The sequence below is a fragment of the Cervus elaphus genome, chromosome 15 (genome assembly GCF_910594005.1).
Source record: "Cervus elaphus chromosome 15, mCerEla1.1, whole genome shotgun sequence".
Lineage (NCBI taxonomy): Eukaryota > Metazoa > Chordata > Mammalia > Artiodactyla > Cervidae > Cervus > Cervus elaphus.
This window is the reverse complement of record NC_057829.1, coordinates 5388286-5406848: the sequence shown is the minus strand read 5'-3', so window position 1 is coordinate 5406848 and position 18563 is coordinate 5388286. Positions and strand designations below refer to the sequence as shown.

At 46.9% G+C, this 18563-nt stretch overlaps 1 protein-coding gene across 1 annotated transcript in view; it reads left to right on the top strand.

The window, feature by feature from the left end:
* Positions 1-321: 321 nt before the first annotated feature.
* The window catches only part of EDARADD (EDAR associated death domain), a 67955-nt gene continuing 49713 nt past the window's right edge, over positions 322-18563 (top strand). The window contains exons 1-2 of the mRNA XM_043926996.1: positions 322-889; positions 14375-14433. Coding sequence (XP_043782931.1) covers positions 859-889; positions 14375-14433 — 90 coding nt within the window. The 5' untranslated portion in view covers positions 322-858. The remainder of the gene's footprint in view (positions 890-14374; positions 14434-18563) is intronic.

Genomic DNA, 18563 nt, shown 5'->3' with positions numbered 1-18563 from the left:
CTGAAATGTAGATTTAAGAGTTGCTGGTCGGGGAAGGGGGGGGAATAGCATTTAAGTTCAGAAGTTGTATTTAGACTTTCGTTTATTAAAGAACCGATTCGGCATTTCCAGGGGAGTGCTAAGCTATTTTTCTAGCGAGGCTGTGCGACCGTGTATCAAGCTTCCTTTTTACACTCGTTTTGTGTTGCACTTAACCTGGAGGTCATGTAATAACCAATGCCAAAGAAAAATCAAAATCGAAATTATTAGCGTGTGCCATCATGCAGCGGCGTTCTCTGCCTAAAGATCAGGAAATGGTTTAAATATCAGATCGCCGCCAGGCATCTCAGCCCAGGCCTGTGCGCGGAGTAAAGTTGCGTTCCGTCTCAGGGCGAGATGAGGAGCCCGTAGGGCGCCCCGTGACTGCAGCCAGGTTTTAAGGCTAATTAATAATTGCTTCGCCGCCGGTGCCGGGCAGCAGACACGTGAGCTCCGCGGCGGGACCTGCGGGGGGACCCGGACGCGGGACTGGAAGGGCGCCCGCGGCGGGCGCTGGGAGTCCCGGGCAGCCGGGGACTCCTCCCCACGCCCCGGCCTGTGGGACCCGGGTTCCCGCCCGCGCCTCTGGAGGCGGGGGATCGGGACGCTCCCGCAGGGGCTTTGCTAATTGCCAAGCAGGAAGTGAGCGCGGGGAAGAGCCGCGGAGAGAGGGAGGAGGAGGCGGGGGAGGCGCTGGAGGAGGAGGGGCGCGCGGAGCCACGGAGATTTGCTCCCCGCGCGTCGGAGCTGCAGGACTCCCTGGCTCAGCACCCGGCTCTCCTCCCCGGTCCCGGAGGCCGCCCAGGCCCCTCGGGCGCCCGTCGGCCCCACCCCGCTCCCATGGCTTCTCCGGACGACCCTCTGCGCGCAGGTAAGGTGACACCGCGCCGCGCCCTCACCTGGAGCGGGGACCGCGGGTCGCGAGATCTGGAGGCGCCCGCGGCTGCGGCAGGGTCGTCGAGGCCGTGCTCCCCGCGAGCCCTGAGGGGCGACCTGGGACCACCCTGGACCGCGGCGCCCCACCCAGGCTCGCTCAGGTCCGATCGGCAGACGGCGGAGGCGCCCGAGCCCCGAGGGAGCGGCTGCTGGTGGCACCCGCCTCCTGCGCCCCCCGCAGCCCCCGTCAACCCGTCGGATGCCTGAGACTCCCCTTTCCTCTTCCCACTCTGTGGCCCCAGCCGCTTTGTTCTGGACCCAGGGTGCCAGGTTGAAACAAGCCTCTCAAACCTCTCAGCAGAGGAGAGTGCAAGGGGCGGGTGGGGGTGCATTTCTTCCTCCCGAGCTCGTCCTTTCTCCCCACTCACGTGCTTTCTCATTTCTCCTCCTGTCTCCTCATTTCACTTTTATTAAATGCTTTGGGTTCTAAATATTGGCTCTTGGAGCTATTTCGTAAATGTATCCGCAAAACCAAGCGGTGGATCCCACTGGTGGGATCCCACCTGTAGAGGCCTTTGATTAGAAAGGCCGCTAGTTCTGTCCTTAGCGTTAAACATTGTTTGTATCTGAAGCCAGATTCTAGCCTTTTCTTCCGTCTGACTTGAATTTAAGAACCGTAAAACACTGAGTTGTAACTGAGGTCAGGATCTAGCTGTTAATCTCACTTGAGTTTAGAATCTTTCTCAGACTTCACCTTCGGAAATTCTCTGTCCTTCCTCTCCCATAACCTTGGCTAATCCTCAGTGAAGGTTTGTTGAACACCTAAATGAATGAATGATGTATCCCTTGGAGCACACTGGGGCTGTTTCTAGTTTCGTTGAGGCAGGAAAGGTTAGGGAGAATCCCAGGTATGTGAAACTGCTTAGAGAGGTGTTTCCTATTTTCTTTCGTGGGCAGCATGGGAGCTTGACTGTTTCATTGTTCACTTAGGGCTTGAGCAGTTAAGAGAAGGAGACAGAAAGTACCTGGAGGTGAGTCAGAAGATCACTAAATTGGCATTGTGGTGTGCTGCTCTGGAAGGACTTCCTGGAGATCTTAAAGGAAGGTCTAAATTCTTCTTCAAGTGGGGAATGGTAAACATTTTATCCATAAGAGATGGAAAATAAATGCATAGTTTGGATATCCTTGTCCTCCCCCGTTTTCATTGTTTGAAAAAACAGAAGAGGAAATGACGGGAGAAATTCTGCCCCTGCCCCCCAACTCTCACCTCCACATCCACTTCCTCTTCTGAAAACCTAACTGACTAGGTACAAGAGGTGTTCAGCTAGATTTTATGAACAGTGGTTTCAGATCTTATTAAATGATGATGGTGAGGGAGATTCAAAAATATCTTTATAGGGACCCATTGAATGGGGATATATAGAAAGTCTGCTTGCCCCATGCCCCCGCTCCCCCCATCAGTGGCACCGGAGAAGGTGGGGGCTGGGACACAGCATCATGTATAAAGGCGTCAATGAGTCAAAAGTATGGTGAGGCCACCAGGGCAACTAGTGGGATCTTAGATGGCAGTAATAGCATTGCAGGATCTAGAATTCCAGCGATGGTACTTAGTCTGTGTGGCCCAGCCAAGATGGAAGCACACAGCCTGAAACAAAGGGACTTGGAAATCCTAGCACATGTGGTAGGTCGAGAGAGCTGAGGATGTCATCTGGTATGAACCTGTCTCTTGACTTTTAAAAGGTAGAACCTAAACTTACAGTGGACTCTTTTTGGCTTCCTGCAAATAGTGGGGAGCCCTCCTAAGTAGAGATGTCTCTGTCACTTGCAGAGATGCTTAAGAACATCTTCAGGCATCTGAATATACCCTCATGTCCATTCCCACTCTGGAATTCTATCAATTAGATAGAGTTCTTCCATTAAAAAGAAAGATTTAAAAATGACTTCTTTCTGACATCTCATTTCGTTTCTATAACCACAAGGACACACCCACTTGCCCCTTTCGTTTCTGTGATGAAGCCACAAAGTGGTGATAATGTGGAACTTGTTAAATAGAATTTTCCCATCTCTTCCCCAAACCCCGTTACCATGCTGTCTCACCTAATTTCCTGCACTGACCTCCCAACTTGTGTTTCCATACCCACTCTTGCTTTCCACCAACCTGATCACCTACAGGTGGCTAGAGTGACCTTTTAGTATCAACGTAGACCTGTCCTTCCTTACTTAGAAACCTGTGCTGACTTTCCCGTATATCTCAATCCTTTAACAGTGTACTCTGTGCACGGACCTGTAGGTCTCCCTTCAGTTGGTGAGCCTGCTCTGTCTCTCTGCGTTGCAGCCATGCCACCTCCTCTGTTTCCTTGAGAGCCCTGGACCACCTGCCTCCTGACCTTTGCACATAGAAGACCCCCTTCACATTCCCATCCGCTCATCACCCTACTTGAGCTATCTCCTGCTCACCATTCAGATTTCAGATCAAAATGGATATAGATCTGGCTCCATGTTACACACTCTTGGTGCACCCTTCCAGCGCTTGTCACCGTTTCTAGCCGTGAAATTTCACCGTTCTTTCTCCCCCATTAAACTATGAGTTCTTAGACAGAAGGCTCGACAGTTTATCTCCAACACCCGGCCCCGTACCCAGCACATAGTAAGCCTTGGCTAAATACTTATCACCTCAGTAAATGAATTGTTCAGTTGCTCAGTCATGTCCGAGGCAAATGAATTTCCATTCATTTGCCTTTGTAGGCAAATGAATGGAAAATATAAAATGTAACCATGTATGCCTCAAACTATGACAAACTTAGACAGCATATTAAAGCAGAGACATTACTTTGCTGACAAAGGTCCCTATAGTCAAAGTTATGGTTTTTCCAGTAGTCATGTATGGATGTGAGAGTTGGACCATAAAGAAGGCTGAGCGCTGAAGAATTGATGCTTTTGAACTGTGGTGTTGGAGAAGACTCTTGAGAGTCCCTTGGACTGAAAGAAGATCAAACCAGTCGATTCTAAAGAAAATCAAACCTGAATATTCACTGGAAGGATTGATGCTAAAGCTGAAGCTCCGGTACTTTGGCTACCTCATGTGAAGAGCCGACTCATTGGAAAAGACCGTGATGCTGGGAAAGATTGAAGGCAGGAGGAGAAGGGGATGACAGAGGATGAGATGGTAGATAACATCACCAACTCAGTGGACATGAGTTTGAGCAAACTCCGGGAGATGTTGAAGGACAGGGAAGCCTGGCAGGCTGCAGTCCATTGGGTTGCAAAGAGTTGTGCATAACTTAGCAACTGAACAACAATGCCTCAAACTGTGGGCAGTAAAAGCTCTTCCCATGTTGGCATCTTAGAAACTGCTTCATCAAGTTGGATGTGTTAACTGGGTTTGCCTTATAAAGTTCAAAAATAATAAATATCTTTGTATATCCACATGCATATAACAAAGGTGACTATTATTATACTGTATGATCTTAATTTAAAAAACAACTCTTTAAAAAAATTCACATTGGAAGGAAAATTGTCATGCTGGTTACAATGTAGTCAGTCTCTATCTCTACCACTAATAAACCATCCAACATGGAATGAGTCAGAATTGCCTGCTGAATGTGAATAAAATCTGGTTTGTGTTCATACAGATATTAAGGAGAGAAAGAAGGAAGCTTTGAAAGTCAAGAGAGCTGGGGAGGTAGAAGAGTTCATTGCTTTGTTGCAACGAGTTAAGTGCCCTGGGCCACAGAGCACATCAGTGTATGTTCTGCCTTTCTTCATTCCCTGGATCTTGTTTGCACTGCACGGTGGGGCTGCTCTCTGGGAGCCCTGGCCCTAGAGACTGGCTCGGGACAGCCCCTCAGGTGGCCTCTCCCCTCTCTTGCACCCCTCTGAGCCTTCCTGGCTTAGATGGGTCTGAGGTGGCACCCTGTCCTTCTTGCAAACACCAGTAGCACTGGGTGCAGAAACCAGGGCTAAAGTGGCAGCATCCTTGTTATCAAAGCTAGACCAGTCAGTTCTTCCTCCGCATCCACCGGAGAGTAGTGACAGGCTGCGATTTTCCTTTCTTCCTTCTTCCCTTTCTCCTTCCCCTTCCAATGGGTTTTTCCAATGCCCACTTCATTTCTTTCCCTTTCTCATCATGCCTCTAAGTTTTCTTCTCTCTACCCAAGTATTTTCCTCTCATCTGTGTCTCCTCTTCGGTCCCTTGGTTCATCTGTTCCTCCCCTCTCCCCTTCCCTCGCCCTCTTTGATTGGACCCCCTCAGCTTGGCCACCATCCAGAGGCACACCTTCTTGATCCCTGGTTCTTTCTCAGCTTGTTCAGCCCCCTCTCTGAGGTCCAAGGATGACAGAGCAGGGCTGCTGTCTAAGACGGGGAGGAAGATTACACAGCGCTTCCACCCTGAGAGCTTCTGTAATCCCGAATACGGTTAGGACTCTAGGGCTTCTTTAGACTCAGGAGTGAAAACAGCTGTAGGTCAAAAGAAAAGCTTAGGTACAAAAAATAATAACAAAGGAAAAATAAATTAACTCTGATATCACAAGTTCAAAGAATTGCCTTTAATTCTTCACTAAGAAGTGTGAGGCCTCACTCTCTTGGCTCCTGAGATTTGAGAAAGCCAGTAAGCTGTGACAGGCTTTCCTCTTTGTTTCCCTGAAAGAACATCTTTAGAGGAGATCTTTGAACTTCCTCTGAGAAACTATCTCGAGGAAATTCTGGCCCTTATCTAATGTGATTCATAAAGGGAGATGTCTAGACATGACTGGGCCGCTCTCGGGCAACTCACCCGTGTCTGTGTTTCTGTGTTGGGCAGTCCTCCATCATTCCTGGTGGAGAGGCTGCCGGCTGCAGTCCACAGGCTCCAGGGCTCCCGGGAATTCTGATCTGGAAGAGATGAGAGCTGGGTCTTTGAGTGGATGATGGGTAGATGGGATTTTGCATTTAGAGTTGATGCTGGAATGATGACCACTTTGGGGAATGTTGGGTGAATGTATTTTGCACATGGGAAGGACATGAATTTGAGGGCTTGAGGGTAAATTGTTACAGGTTGAACTCTTCCCCCCACCCCCAAAATTTTGTTGGAATCCTAACCCCCAATAACTCAGAATGTGACTTTATTTGGGAATAGAGTCTTTACCAAAGCAGTCAAAATGAAGTCATTAGAGTGGGCTCTCATGCAATGTGACTGGTACCCTTATAAGCAGGGAAATCCTGGGCACAGAGATCCCCCTCCCTCTCCCCCCAGGAGAGCCTGTCATCAGTGGCCAGTGCATGGACCACTTCTGGCACCCTGAAGATAGTGGAAAACAAGCAGATTTTGAAGTCAGAAAGTCCCAGGTCCAAATTCTGGCTCTTCCTTCGCCCTGTGACTTTGGCACTCAGTACAGACAAAGGAGATGCATGGTCCTTTCTCAGGGTGGCTGTGAGGATGAACTGGGGCTCTGTGTAAACCAGGCAGCCCCGGGGGCACTGTAAGAGGGAGCTGTAATTGTAGTTGGGCTTCCTGTGACCTTCACCTGAAGATGCTGCTTTCCCTGTGGGGCCCGTACTTCTCACTTCATGGACTTAAAAAACATTATATACATATATAGAGAGTATTTATTTATTTATTTTGTCCGTGCCATGCAGGATCCTAGTTCCCCAACTAGAGATCAAACCCATGCCCCCTACACTGGGAATGTGGAGTCTTAACCCCTGGACCACCAGGGAAGTCCCCACTCGTGGACTTAAAAAGCTGGAAGAGCATGTGGAGGCTCTCTGTTCACCCCTGAATAGTAAAGATTGGGATCTTGAGGCCCACAGAAGTAAGTGACAGCCTCACTTGCTCTCGCCTGGAGCTCTGGGAACCAGGCTGGGTGTCCCTCCAGCTGCCCAGAGACATTAGTTCACCACTGAGTTTTGCTCATGCCTTTGGAGGAGCTCCCCAGGAGATGCTCATATGAATGAAACATCTTCTCACTGCCAGCAGTAAAATCCGCTTTGGTCACTTACCAGCTTATTTGGGGTGATCTCTGCTTTGTGTGGGGTGCTAGTGGTAAAGAACCTGCCTGCCAGTGCAGGAGATGTGAGAGATGGGGTTTGATCTCTAGGTTGGGAAGATCCCCTGGAGGAGGAAATGGAAACCCACTCCAGTATTCTTGCCTGAAGAATCCCACTGACAGAGGAGCCTCATGGGCTATGGTCCATAAGGGTTGCAAAGAACTGGACATGACTGAAGCGACTCAGCATGCTCTGCCTCGTGTAGAGTCATCGATCCAGGAGAGTGGAGGCAGCTTTGGGGGAGTATAGCGACAGCCAGGAGCAGTAGGAACGTCCCCACTGGCCCCTCGCTGAACTGCTGGCCTTGCCACCTTGGAGCTCACGTGGTCCTCCTTTTTGTGTCAGCTCCTTTGTGCCCTTGTCTCGTCTGGTATCAGAGCCTTCTCTGGGGGCCCAGCCTGCTGTTACCTGGGGCCTGTAAAAATAAACATTTTAAAGCTTCAAAGTAAACTATTTTATTTTATACTTAATAATATTGTCAACATGTGGGTCCCAGAGCTCTAAGAAAATACTTTAGGACAAATGCTTACTGCTAGACTGGTCTCAAATAACCAGGATCAGCCCTCCTCCAGATAATCTTTGGGTACACAACATGAGCCTGGGAGAGCAAGCATGAAGGGGGCCACCTCGGGCCTGGTTCTGGGTCTGTGGGCGGATTTAACACTAACATGTAAGGAAGAACATCAGCCCCAGCCTGGTCCAAGTCAGAGTCTGATACAGTTACAAGCATTCGAGTGAAAATAATAAAAAACAGAGACAAAAATGAAACTTCCCTGGTGGTCCAGTGATTAAGAATCTGCCTTCCAGTGTAGGGGATGCAGGTTCGATCCCTGGCTGGGGAACTAAGATCCCACATGCCAAGAGACACTTAAGCCCACTTGCTGTAACTATTGAGCCCATGTACTGCAACTGGAGAACCCCCACCCCACAGTGAAAGATCCCGTGTGCCACAATTAAGACCTGATGCAGCCAAATAAATACATTAAAAAATAATAATAGAAGACCTCAAGTGCTTCAAAGACTAGTTCTAAACCCATTGTGGGTGTGACTACTGATAGAAGCAAAGTCTGATGCTATAAAGAGCAATATTGCATAGGAACCTGGACTGTTAGGTCCATGAATCAAGGCAAATTGGAAGTGGTCAAACAGGAGATGGCAAGAGTGAATGTTGACATTCAGCGAAATAAAACAGACTGGAATGGGTTGAATTTAACTCAGATTACCATTATTTCTACTACTGTGGGCAAGAATCCCTTAGAAGAAATGGAGTAGCCATCATAGTCAACAAAAGAGTCTGAAATGCAGTACTTGGATGCAATCTCAAAAATGACAGAATGATCTCTGTTCGTTTCCAAGGCAAACCATTCAATATCACAGTAATCCAAGTCTATGCCCTGATCAGTAATGCTGAGGAAGCTGAAGTTGAGCAGTTCTATGAAGACCTACAAGACCTTTTAGAACTAACACCCAAAAAAGATGTCCTCTTCATTATAGGGGACTGGAATGCAAAAGTATGAAGTCAAGAGATACCTGGAGTAACAGGCAAATTTGGGCTTGGAGTACGGAATGAAGCAGGGCAAAGGCTAATAGAGCTTTGCCAAGAGAACGCACTGGTCATAGCAAACACCCTCTTCCAACAACGCAAGAGAAGACTCTACACAAGGACATCACCAGACAATCAATACCAAAATCAGATTGATTATATTCTTTGCAGCCAAAGATGGAGAAGCTCTATACAGTCAACAAAAACAAGACCGGGAGCTGATTGTGGCTCAGATCATGAACTCCTTATTGCCAAATTCAGACTTAAATTGAAGAAAGTAGGGAAAACCACTAGACCATTCAGGTATGACCTAAATCAAATCCCTTAAGATTATACAGTGGAAGTGAGAAATAGATTTAAGGGACTAGATTTGATAGACAGAGTACCTGATGAACTATGGACGGAGGTTTGTGACATTGTACAGGAGACAGGGAGCCAAGACCATCCCCGAGAAAAAGAAATGCAAAAAAGCAAAATGGCTGTCTGAGGAGGCCTTACAAATAGCTGTGAAAAGAAAAAAAGGAAAAAGCAAAGGAAAAAAGGAAAGATATACCCATTTGAATGCAGAGTTCCAAAGACTACCAAGGAGAGATAAGAAAGCCTTCCTCAGTGATCAGTGCAAAGAAATAGAGGGAAATAATCAAATATGAAAGACTAGAGATCTCTTCAAGAAAATTAGAGATACCAAGGGAACATTTCATGCAAATATGGGCTCAATATAGGACAGAAATGGTATGGACCTAACAGAAGCAGAAGATATTAAGAAGCAGTGGCAGGAATACACAGAAGAACTATACAGAAAAGATCTTCACGACCCAGATAATCACAACAGTGTGATCACTCACCTAGAGCCAGACATCCTGGAATGGGAAGTCAAGTGGACCTTAGGAAGCATCACTACGAACAAAGCTAGTGGAGCTGATGGAATTGCAGTTGAGCTATTTCAAATCCTAAACGATGATGCTATGAAAGTGCTGCACTCAATATGCCAGCAAATTTGGAAAACTCAGCAGTTGTCACAGGACTGGAAAAGGTCAGTTTTCATTCCAATCCCAAAGAAAGGTAATGCTAAAGAATGCTCAAACTACCGCACAATTGCACTCATCTCACACACTAGCAAAGTAACGCTCAAAATTCTCCAAGCCAGGCAATACATGAACCGTGAACTTCCAGATGTTCGAGCAGATTTTAGAAAGGCAGAGGAACCAGAGATCAAATTGCCAACATCCAATGGATCATCGAAAAAGCAAGAGAGTTCCAGAAAAACATCTATTTCTGCTTTATTGACTATGCCAAAGCCTTCGACTGTGTGGATCACCACAAACTGTGGAAAATTCTGAAAGAGATGGGAATACCAGACCACCTGACCTGCCTCTTGAGAAATCTGTATGCAGGTCAAGAAGCAACAGTTAGAACTGGACATGGAACAACAGACTGGTTCCAAATAGGAAAAGGAGTACGTCAAGGCTGTATATTGTCACCCTGCTTATTTAACTCATATGCAGAGTACATCATGAGAAATGCTGGACTGGATGAAGCACAAGCTAGAATCAAGATTGCTGGGAGAAATGTCAATAACCTCAGATACGCACCCTTATGACACCACCCTTATGGCAGAAAGTGAAGAAAAACTAAAGCACCTCTTGATGAAAGTGAAAGAGGAGAGTGAAAATGTTGGCTTAAAGATCAACATTCAGAAAACTAAGATCATGACATCTGGTCCCATCACTTCATGGCAAATAGATGGCAAAATAGTGGAAACAGTGGCTGACTTCATTTTTGGGGGCTCCAAAATCACTGCAGATGGTGATTGCAGCCATGAAATTAAAAGACGCTTGCTCCTTGAAAGGAAAGTTATGACCAACTTAGACAGCATATTAAAAAGCAGAGACATTACTTTGCCAAGGCCTATCTGGTTAAGGCTATGGTTTTTCCAGTAGTCATGTATGGATGTGAGAGTTGGACTGTAAAGAAAGGTGTGCGCTAAAGAATTGATGCTTTTGAACTGTGGTGTTGGAGAAGACTCTTCAGAGTCCCTTGGACTGCAGGGAGATCCAACCAGTCCATCTTAAAGGAGATCAGTCCTGAGTGTTCATTGGAAGGACTGATGCTGAAGCTGAAACTCCAATACTTTGGCCATCGATGGGAAGAGCTGACTCATTGGAAAAGACCCTGATGCTAGGAACAATTGTGGGCAGGAGGAGAAGGGGAAGACAGAGGATGAGATGGTTGGATGGTATCACCGATGCAATGGACGTAAGTTTGGGTAAACTTTGGGAGTTGATGACGGACAGGGAGGCCTGGCGTGCTGCAGTTTATGGGGTCGCAAAGAGTCAGATACGACTGAGCAACTGAACTGAACTGAACTGAAACCCATTGCCTTTCTGGACTGCTCTCTCACTCTGCTATTGTGCTTCCGAAAAACAACAACAAAAATTAAATTCTCCTTGCCCTTCTCATCTTAAATTTCATTTATTCTCAGAGATTTCAGACCAAAGGAAGAGCCTTTGGGGCTCCAAACACTTGTTGTTGGCAGCCCATATCTTCCTGTTCACCCCATCACCCTCTGAGGCACAGATTCTCAGGGAGGGTCATTCCCAAACCTGGACCAGAGTAACACTGATCAGCTGGGTGTGGAAACCAGCCTGGACCACCCTCCTCTTACCGGGGAAGAGCCTGAGGCTGAGATCAATTATACGAGTCACCAGGGTCACAGTGTTACTCAGAGCTCTAGGTCTCAGTGGTGTGGTTGTGAGACCCAAGCCTTCTCCCCAGGCTTTGTGCGCCTTCCCTTTAACTGTTCTACTTGCATCCTCACTGCTGCTTTGAGGGTATTTCTGTCTTTTCCCAGCTGTCTCCTCCATTTTCTTCTTTATTTTTTTCCTTTTACTTCCTCTCGCGTTAATGTCTCTGTAGGAAAGAAGCCCTCCATGTCATAGGATACCTGCACAGGGTACCTGCTAAAATCCCGCACCCACGGTGGAGGTAATCGTTTGAAGTATTGTCATCCCAGGACTTCCCTGGCCATCCCGTGGTTGAGCCCCTGCTTCCAGTGCAGGGGGCATGGGTTTGATCTCTGATCAGGGAACTAAGATCCCTCAAGCCACTCAGCCAAAAAAAAAAACCGTATTGTCATTCAGATACACTTTAGGAAAAATGACATGGCTGAGACCAGGCGGTGACTGGAGGAGGGAAGAAGGGCCTTGAAGCTCCTCGGTGTCTTCTACTACCCACTCCCTACCCAGGAGCCAGAGTGTGAGAAGGATGGAAAAACAACTGGAAAACCAAATGCAAGTGTCTGGCTGGACCTAGTTGAAGTCCACTAGCGTGTCGTGTTCTTTTTCATCTCTCAGCCTTCGCCTATGCTGTTCCCTCTGTCTAGAATGCTTTCCCCTCTGTGACTCTTTCTCCTGGCTGGCTTCAATTCAGCCTTCCAGACTCTGGAACCACTTCCTCTGCAGGCTCTGCTCTCCCCACCGTGCACCCCAAGTGGGCTTCTGTTCCTCCCATGTGTTTCCACGTCATTCTGCGTTTCTGCTGTCTTCACACCACGTGCTCTGTATTATAATTGTCTCTTATTTGGGCAGCAGGAGATCTGTAAACTCAGAATGGAGTTAGCAACACAGTTTGTTCTTATTGTCTTTATATCGATTTAAACTCAAGTCTGAGTCTGTCATCTGCTGGGCTGGCAGGAAATTCCATTTCACTCTGAACTGGGCTCCTTCCTTAGTGTAATAACAGGAGTCTAAGAGGCTGATATGGCACTTGGAAAAGGAGGGGCCTTGAATTTTTTGTGCATCAGGGTCCAAGCCTGAGAAGACTCTGGGATCCAGGAGCCCTCTGTTTCTGTGCCAGACCCAAATCATGGGATTTCTTTGCTGGGGCTGGGAACCCTGGGGCCCAGGGGCTAGCCCCCTCTGTGTATTCTGTGATGTGATCTTGCCACCTGTGGGCTCTGCCAGGGACAAGGGCACAGTCCCTACTTGTGGAGTTGCAGGTGTCTGTCCCCTCCTCCATGGGGGGACACTGGCAAATCTCTGTCTGCATCCACTCCTCTGGGCCACCTCCTTTAATCTCTTCATTGACTGTAGCCTATCATAAAACAGATAAAGAGATGTTCCCTTCACATGACTTTTCCTTTGGGCATTGTCAATACCCCGTAGGGAGAGGAAAGTGAAAAGTCCAGACACAGTCTCAATGAAAGACATGTAGGCAGAAGGAACAAACCTCCATAGGTTGTCCTGTCCTGTTTGTTTGGATGCCCCAAGGCGTTCCCAGGACCTCGGACCTGGGCCACATTATGTACTTCATGATGATTTGGGAGAAAAATGAAAGTTGAATCTTGACTGGTCTAAGGCTGCCACTTAGGGTTTTGCAGCTTGTGTGCTGACTGCCCAAATACTGAGGATCCCACTCAGATATGGTTATTGAGCAAGATAGTTTTCCAGCAGATGTTTCCTAAAGTGTCTAGTGAAGTAAAGTTAAGTCGCTCAGTCATGTCCGACTCTTTGCGACCCTGTGGACTGTAGCCTACCAGGCTCCTCCCTCCATGGGATTCTCCAAGCAAGAATACTGGAGTGGGTTGCCATTTCCTTCTCCAGGGGATCTTCCCAACCCAAGGATCGAACCTGGGACTCCTGCATTGCGGGCAGACGCTTTAACCTCTGAGCCTTTTTTCTAATTTTCTCTCTCAAAGTTATAATCAAATCGTTGCCAGCCTGGGTCCTTGGACTCTTTAATCAATTGTTGTTATTCAGTCACTCAGTCCTGTCTGGAGTCTGCAACCACATGGACTGCAGCACACAAGGCTTCCCTGCCTTTTAATCAATAGAAATTGATGACAGACCAGATGAGGAATTCAGGCAAGGCTTTACTCTTAGTGAAAACAAGAAAACAGGTGCCCTTGCTCTCTACAGAGGGCAGGCTAGTTCCTTGAGTGGGGCAAGGGTGGGGATGGACCAGAGCGCTGGCTTAAGTGATCTGCCCACCCCCATGGTGGTGCTGCATGCAGGGATCATACCCGCCTTTGTTCCCAGCGCCTCGGAAATGGCAGTTGGTTTGTGCCCTTTTTGTGTTCCTTATTGTATGCTGTTCATAATTTGCCCCAACTACACATGCACACAGATATTTTCAGTCCCTTATAGTTTCTTTGTATCTGTTGCTCAAGGAGATATTTGTCAGGCATGAGCACCGCAGTAGAGTCCCAGGTCCCAGTCTATCTCAAAATCCAAAGTGTAAAAGAGTCATTAATTAATACCATGTTTGCATCATTTGTAGTTGTTTGTACCTCTGAGTGTTTGTAGACATTTATAAGTAAACTGTTAACAAAACATGTTTTTTTTTTAACATTATTTATTTATTTTTGGCTGCGCTGGATCTTCATTGCTGCTCGTGGGCCTTCAGTGGATACAGTGGATTGTGGCAAGCAGTGGATACTCTCTAGTTGTAGTGTCCAGGCTTCTCATTGCGGTGGCTTCTCTTGTAGAGCACAGGCTCTAGGGCATGTGGGCTCAGCAGTTGTGGCTCACAAGCTTAGTTGCCCCATGGCATGTGAGATCTTCCAGGACCAGGGATGAAACCTGTGTTCTCTGCATTGGCAGATGGACTCTTCACCACTGGACCACCAGGGAAGTCCAAATATATATATATTTGTCCAAATATATATATATATATATATATAATATATAAAACATATATATAAATATATATATATAATTTTTTTAATGTAGTTTGTCTTAATCACTTTCTTGATGCAGTCTGAACCCATTCTTTCTTTTTTGTCTCTACTAATGATTGAAAGTTTTTCTCCAAACTGATGGAGGCAGCTTGCATTTATATGAAGACAGTTATCAAAGGATACATTTGTGCTTTTAAGTTAAAGAAAATTCTCTCATTGTGTTTTGTTTACAGATCATTTGGCAAAGGAACCAGTGGAAGACACAGACCCTAGCACTATATCCCTTAATACGGTAGGTTACTCGTTTTACATTAATGGTGTGGCTTTGTTTTTTTTTTTTTTCTCCCTTTGTTATTGGTGTTAGACTCTATTCTCATTTTGCACATGTCAGGAGTGTTCTTCTTAGATTATGTGAGGTCTTTATCTACTTGTCTTTTTAATTATGTATTTTTATTTATTTTTATTTTAAATTTATTATTTTTTTTGGCCACACCATGTGGCATGTGGAATCTTAGTTCCCCCACCAGGGATGGAACCTGTGTCCCTTGCATTGGAAAGCGAGTTCTTAACCACTGGACCACCAAAGAAGTCTCTGCTTGTCTAATTTTAATAGTATCTATTTTTAATGACCCTGTTCTTCAGAAATCAAAATATATAGCTTGAGATTGAAAGAAAAAATATGAACACCTTACAGTAATGGAGGGCTGCCCATAGGTAGGTGGGCATACGTTGTCAATTACCGCTTTTACCCCTGAAACAGTCCTGAAAGGTAGGCATTGCCTGCTTCATAGCTGAAACACTGAGACACAAGGAGTGAGGCAAGTCGCCAAACTTGGAAGCAGCCCAGGTGGGATTCGAACCCATCAGCTGGCTTCAGATCCCTGCCCCCCCATCCCATAACCACTCTGTGCTGTGTCTACTGTGATAAAAGATTTTATTATTCTACTGTAGATGAGGATATGGCAATTAGCTGGTTTGTAGAAAGTCAGCCAGACTGACGCCCTGCTCCCCTACTCGATACTGCCTCTTACTTATGACCAAATAAATGCCTTTGACAGCATTGTGTGTGTTACTATGCATGCAGTGTGAGATACATTCCTGTTTTTCAAAGTGTCTGGAGGATCTATTGAGTCATGAAGAATTTGTATTAATTTAGTTAGAATGGCATAAGTACTCTCAAGGGATTTCAGTTCAATGTCTTTAAGTCTTTGGTGGAGACTTCCCTGGTGGTCCAGACTCCATGCTCCCAATGCAGGGGGCCTGGGTTCAACCCCTGATCAGGGAACTAGATCTTGTACTCCTCTACTAAGACCCAGCACAGCCAAAAAAAAAAGGGGGGGGTGATTCACAAGGCACCTTAATGTCTTACAGACCTGAAATGTTTGTGTTCATGGCCTCGTATTATAACTACAGCACAGTTTAATAAGTGTGGACAGTGTAGGGAATCAAACTTTGAGACACTGCCAATATGAGAAACTTCCAGCTCCTAACTCGTGTAGAAGCAGAGCACACAATGGCCCTGTGGCCAGGTCTTATGACCCTCTTGGGTGTAGCCTCTTACTAAAGCCATGGGTTCTATAGAGCAGCGCTCCCCAACTTTTTTGGCACCAGGGTCGGTTTCATTGCAGACAAACTTTCCCAGACCAGGTGGGGATGGATGGTTTGGGGATGATTCAAGTGCATTATATTTATTGTGCACTTTATTTCTGTTATTATTACATCAGCTCCACCTCAGATCATCAGGCATCAGATCCCAGAGGATGGGGACCCCTGCAAAAGGGTTACTTAATTCACCCTTCACACTGCCTGACCTGTGATTGTCTTGCTGTCCACTCGATCCCCTGACACCAGCGTCTCCCTTCCTTGGGGGCCCCCTCCTTACGGCTCACCTGGAGTCCTGGCTGCCTCTCCTCACTCCTCTACGACTCCAGGACAAATTGCCTTTACTGTCGCTTCCCTGTATTCGTTTGTTGGGGCTGCCTGACAAGGTCATGCAAATGGACTAAAAATCAAGGGCTGTGCTCCCTCTGAAACCTGTAGGGAAGAATCCTGGCTTGTGCCTTCTGGCTTCTGGTGGTTGTCAGCAGTTCGTGGTGTCCCTGGGCTTGTAGCTGCTTCCTTCCGCTCTCTTCCTTCAGTGGCACATGGCCGTCTTCTCCCTGGGTGTCTGTGTCTCTTCTCTTCTTACAAGAATGTCCATCCTGTTAGATGAAGGGCCAACCCCACACCAGTGTGACCTCAGCTCAACTAATTCTGTCTACACTGACTCTATTTCCAATAAGGTCACAGTCTGAGGGACTAGGGGTTAGGACTTTGGCGTATACAGGGGGTGCACAGATTTCAACCATAACATTCCTGCTGCTTTCAGGATTAAATTTACAGTCCTTGACATGGCACATGAGGTCCCCTTGTCTCAGCATCCCAGTCGTGTGTAGCTATTTGCTGCTCCTTGGATGCCCCATGCCCTCTCGCCATCCTGGGGTACCCCTAATGCTGGCCTTGCCCGCTTCCTCACCTAGTGAGCACCTATGCACCCTGCCACTCAATTTAAGCATTCCGTACCTGGAAAGCCTTCTCTGCTGTATCCTGGGGCCTTCGGCTGTTGTCTTCTCTACTTCTTATGCTATTGTGTGGGGATGATTTGCTTGGCTGGCTCTCTGCAAGGCTGTGCCGACCATGTATGCCGAGGTGGGCACCAGGCAGGCAGCAGCGTTTGGTGAGTCAAGCTTCCTGAGATCCTAGGATGGCACCTCAGTCCCTTCACCTCACTTCCAGGCTCTTCCATGGAAACCGGCTCCATTATTTCATATCCAACTATGTCTTCCTTTTCCACCCCCAGCACCGTCTCTGCTGCAGGCTGACCAGTCTCCCAACCACCTGGCCTTGATCCTCTATGCCCACCATCTGCAGTGGCCGTCCTGAGTTCTGGGCATCCTATAGGCCTGCTCAACTGTCAGTCTGTCCAGGAAACCCACACTTGTTCGTTCTTGTAGACTGAACTTAGTCAAAACCTTGGGATGGTCCTTTCTCTTGAAACACTCACAGTCTGAGAAAAATACTCTGAAACGAGTCTGAGAAGTACTATAGTACAGTTGTGTTTTCCACGTTCTAAGGGGCAGAGTATGGGGCAGTATTTAGTCAGGGGGGAAAGTATTTGACTTTTAGGTTCTTTCTGATTGATGTTTATTTTTTTCCCACTCAAGACTGTGGTGTATTATAGCAAAAGGATTCAGATTAAAGTCAGCCAAAGCAGGAGGAGCATAGGGCAGGGCCCAGGAGAGTTGTAAGCAGGTGGTTTTCAGTTACCCTCTCAGCTGTGTGGACAGTGTTTACTGGTCTCGGTAATGGTGTGTGATGATACACACAGAGTACTGACAACCAAGGAAACTCATCCAGCCTCTGGTGTCCAAAGTGTTCTCGGGGCTCAGTTGTGTAGACATGCTTGACTCCCAGTGTGTCTGACGTTAAACCCCAGGCCCTTCAAAGGTTGAATTTATAACATAAAGAAGATTAATTTCTTTTGTGGAAAGAGGTTGGAGGCTTCTGCTCCAAAGAAACTCCAAGGAAAGGCATTTAAAACAGAATCCCTGGATGCCCAGGTCCCTTCCATAAAATGGCATAGGACTTCGCTGGTGGCCCAGTGGCTAAGACTACATGATCCCAACGCAAGGGGCACAGGTTCCATCCCTGTTGGGGAACTAAAATCCCACTCGGGCGTGCAAAGTTTGGTATCCATGGAAGGTCTTAGAATCAGCCCCTCAAGGATACTGAGTGATGACCACATGTCAGCCTTCCTTTAACTACTGATCAATAAGCAAAGTTAAATACATAGATGACAACCATGTAAACTCAAACCTCCATAGAATATTGGACTATGTTAAGGAAGTCATGTTAATTTCAAAGCTTAATAATGTTAACAAACTCAGTTTTTTTTCCCTTACAAAAAGAATCCCTGGTGCTGCATTTGTTTCTTTTCCTCCTCTGTCCAAGGAAGACAGTGGTGAGACATACAGGAGAGTTGGGAGGTGCAGCTTTGTTTAAGCTGGAGAGCCATGGACCCAAAGGCCCAGAGGAGATGATGGTGGAACTGAGGCGGGGTCAGAGGCAGGCTAGGGAAATTGGGCACATTCAAGCTTCTCTCATAGAACTCTTTGGAAAACAACTACATTGTGTAATCTGAAGTAGAAGTTTCCAGAAGCTTAGATACCTGCATATTTACCAGGACCAACAAAGAAATACATGATTGCAAAAGCATTTGCTATTTTGAATTCCCTGTGACAGTACTGCCCTCCAGGAAAGCATTGAGGAACTGTGCGTAACTGGGCATATGGGTGACTGATCTTCATGCAACTTATGGGATAGTTACCTTTTCAATCCTGCCAACCCAGGACAGAGCTCCCCAGTTGAGAGAGCTGCCCAGAA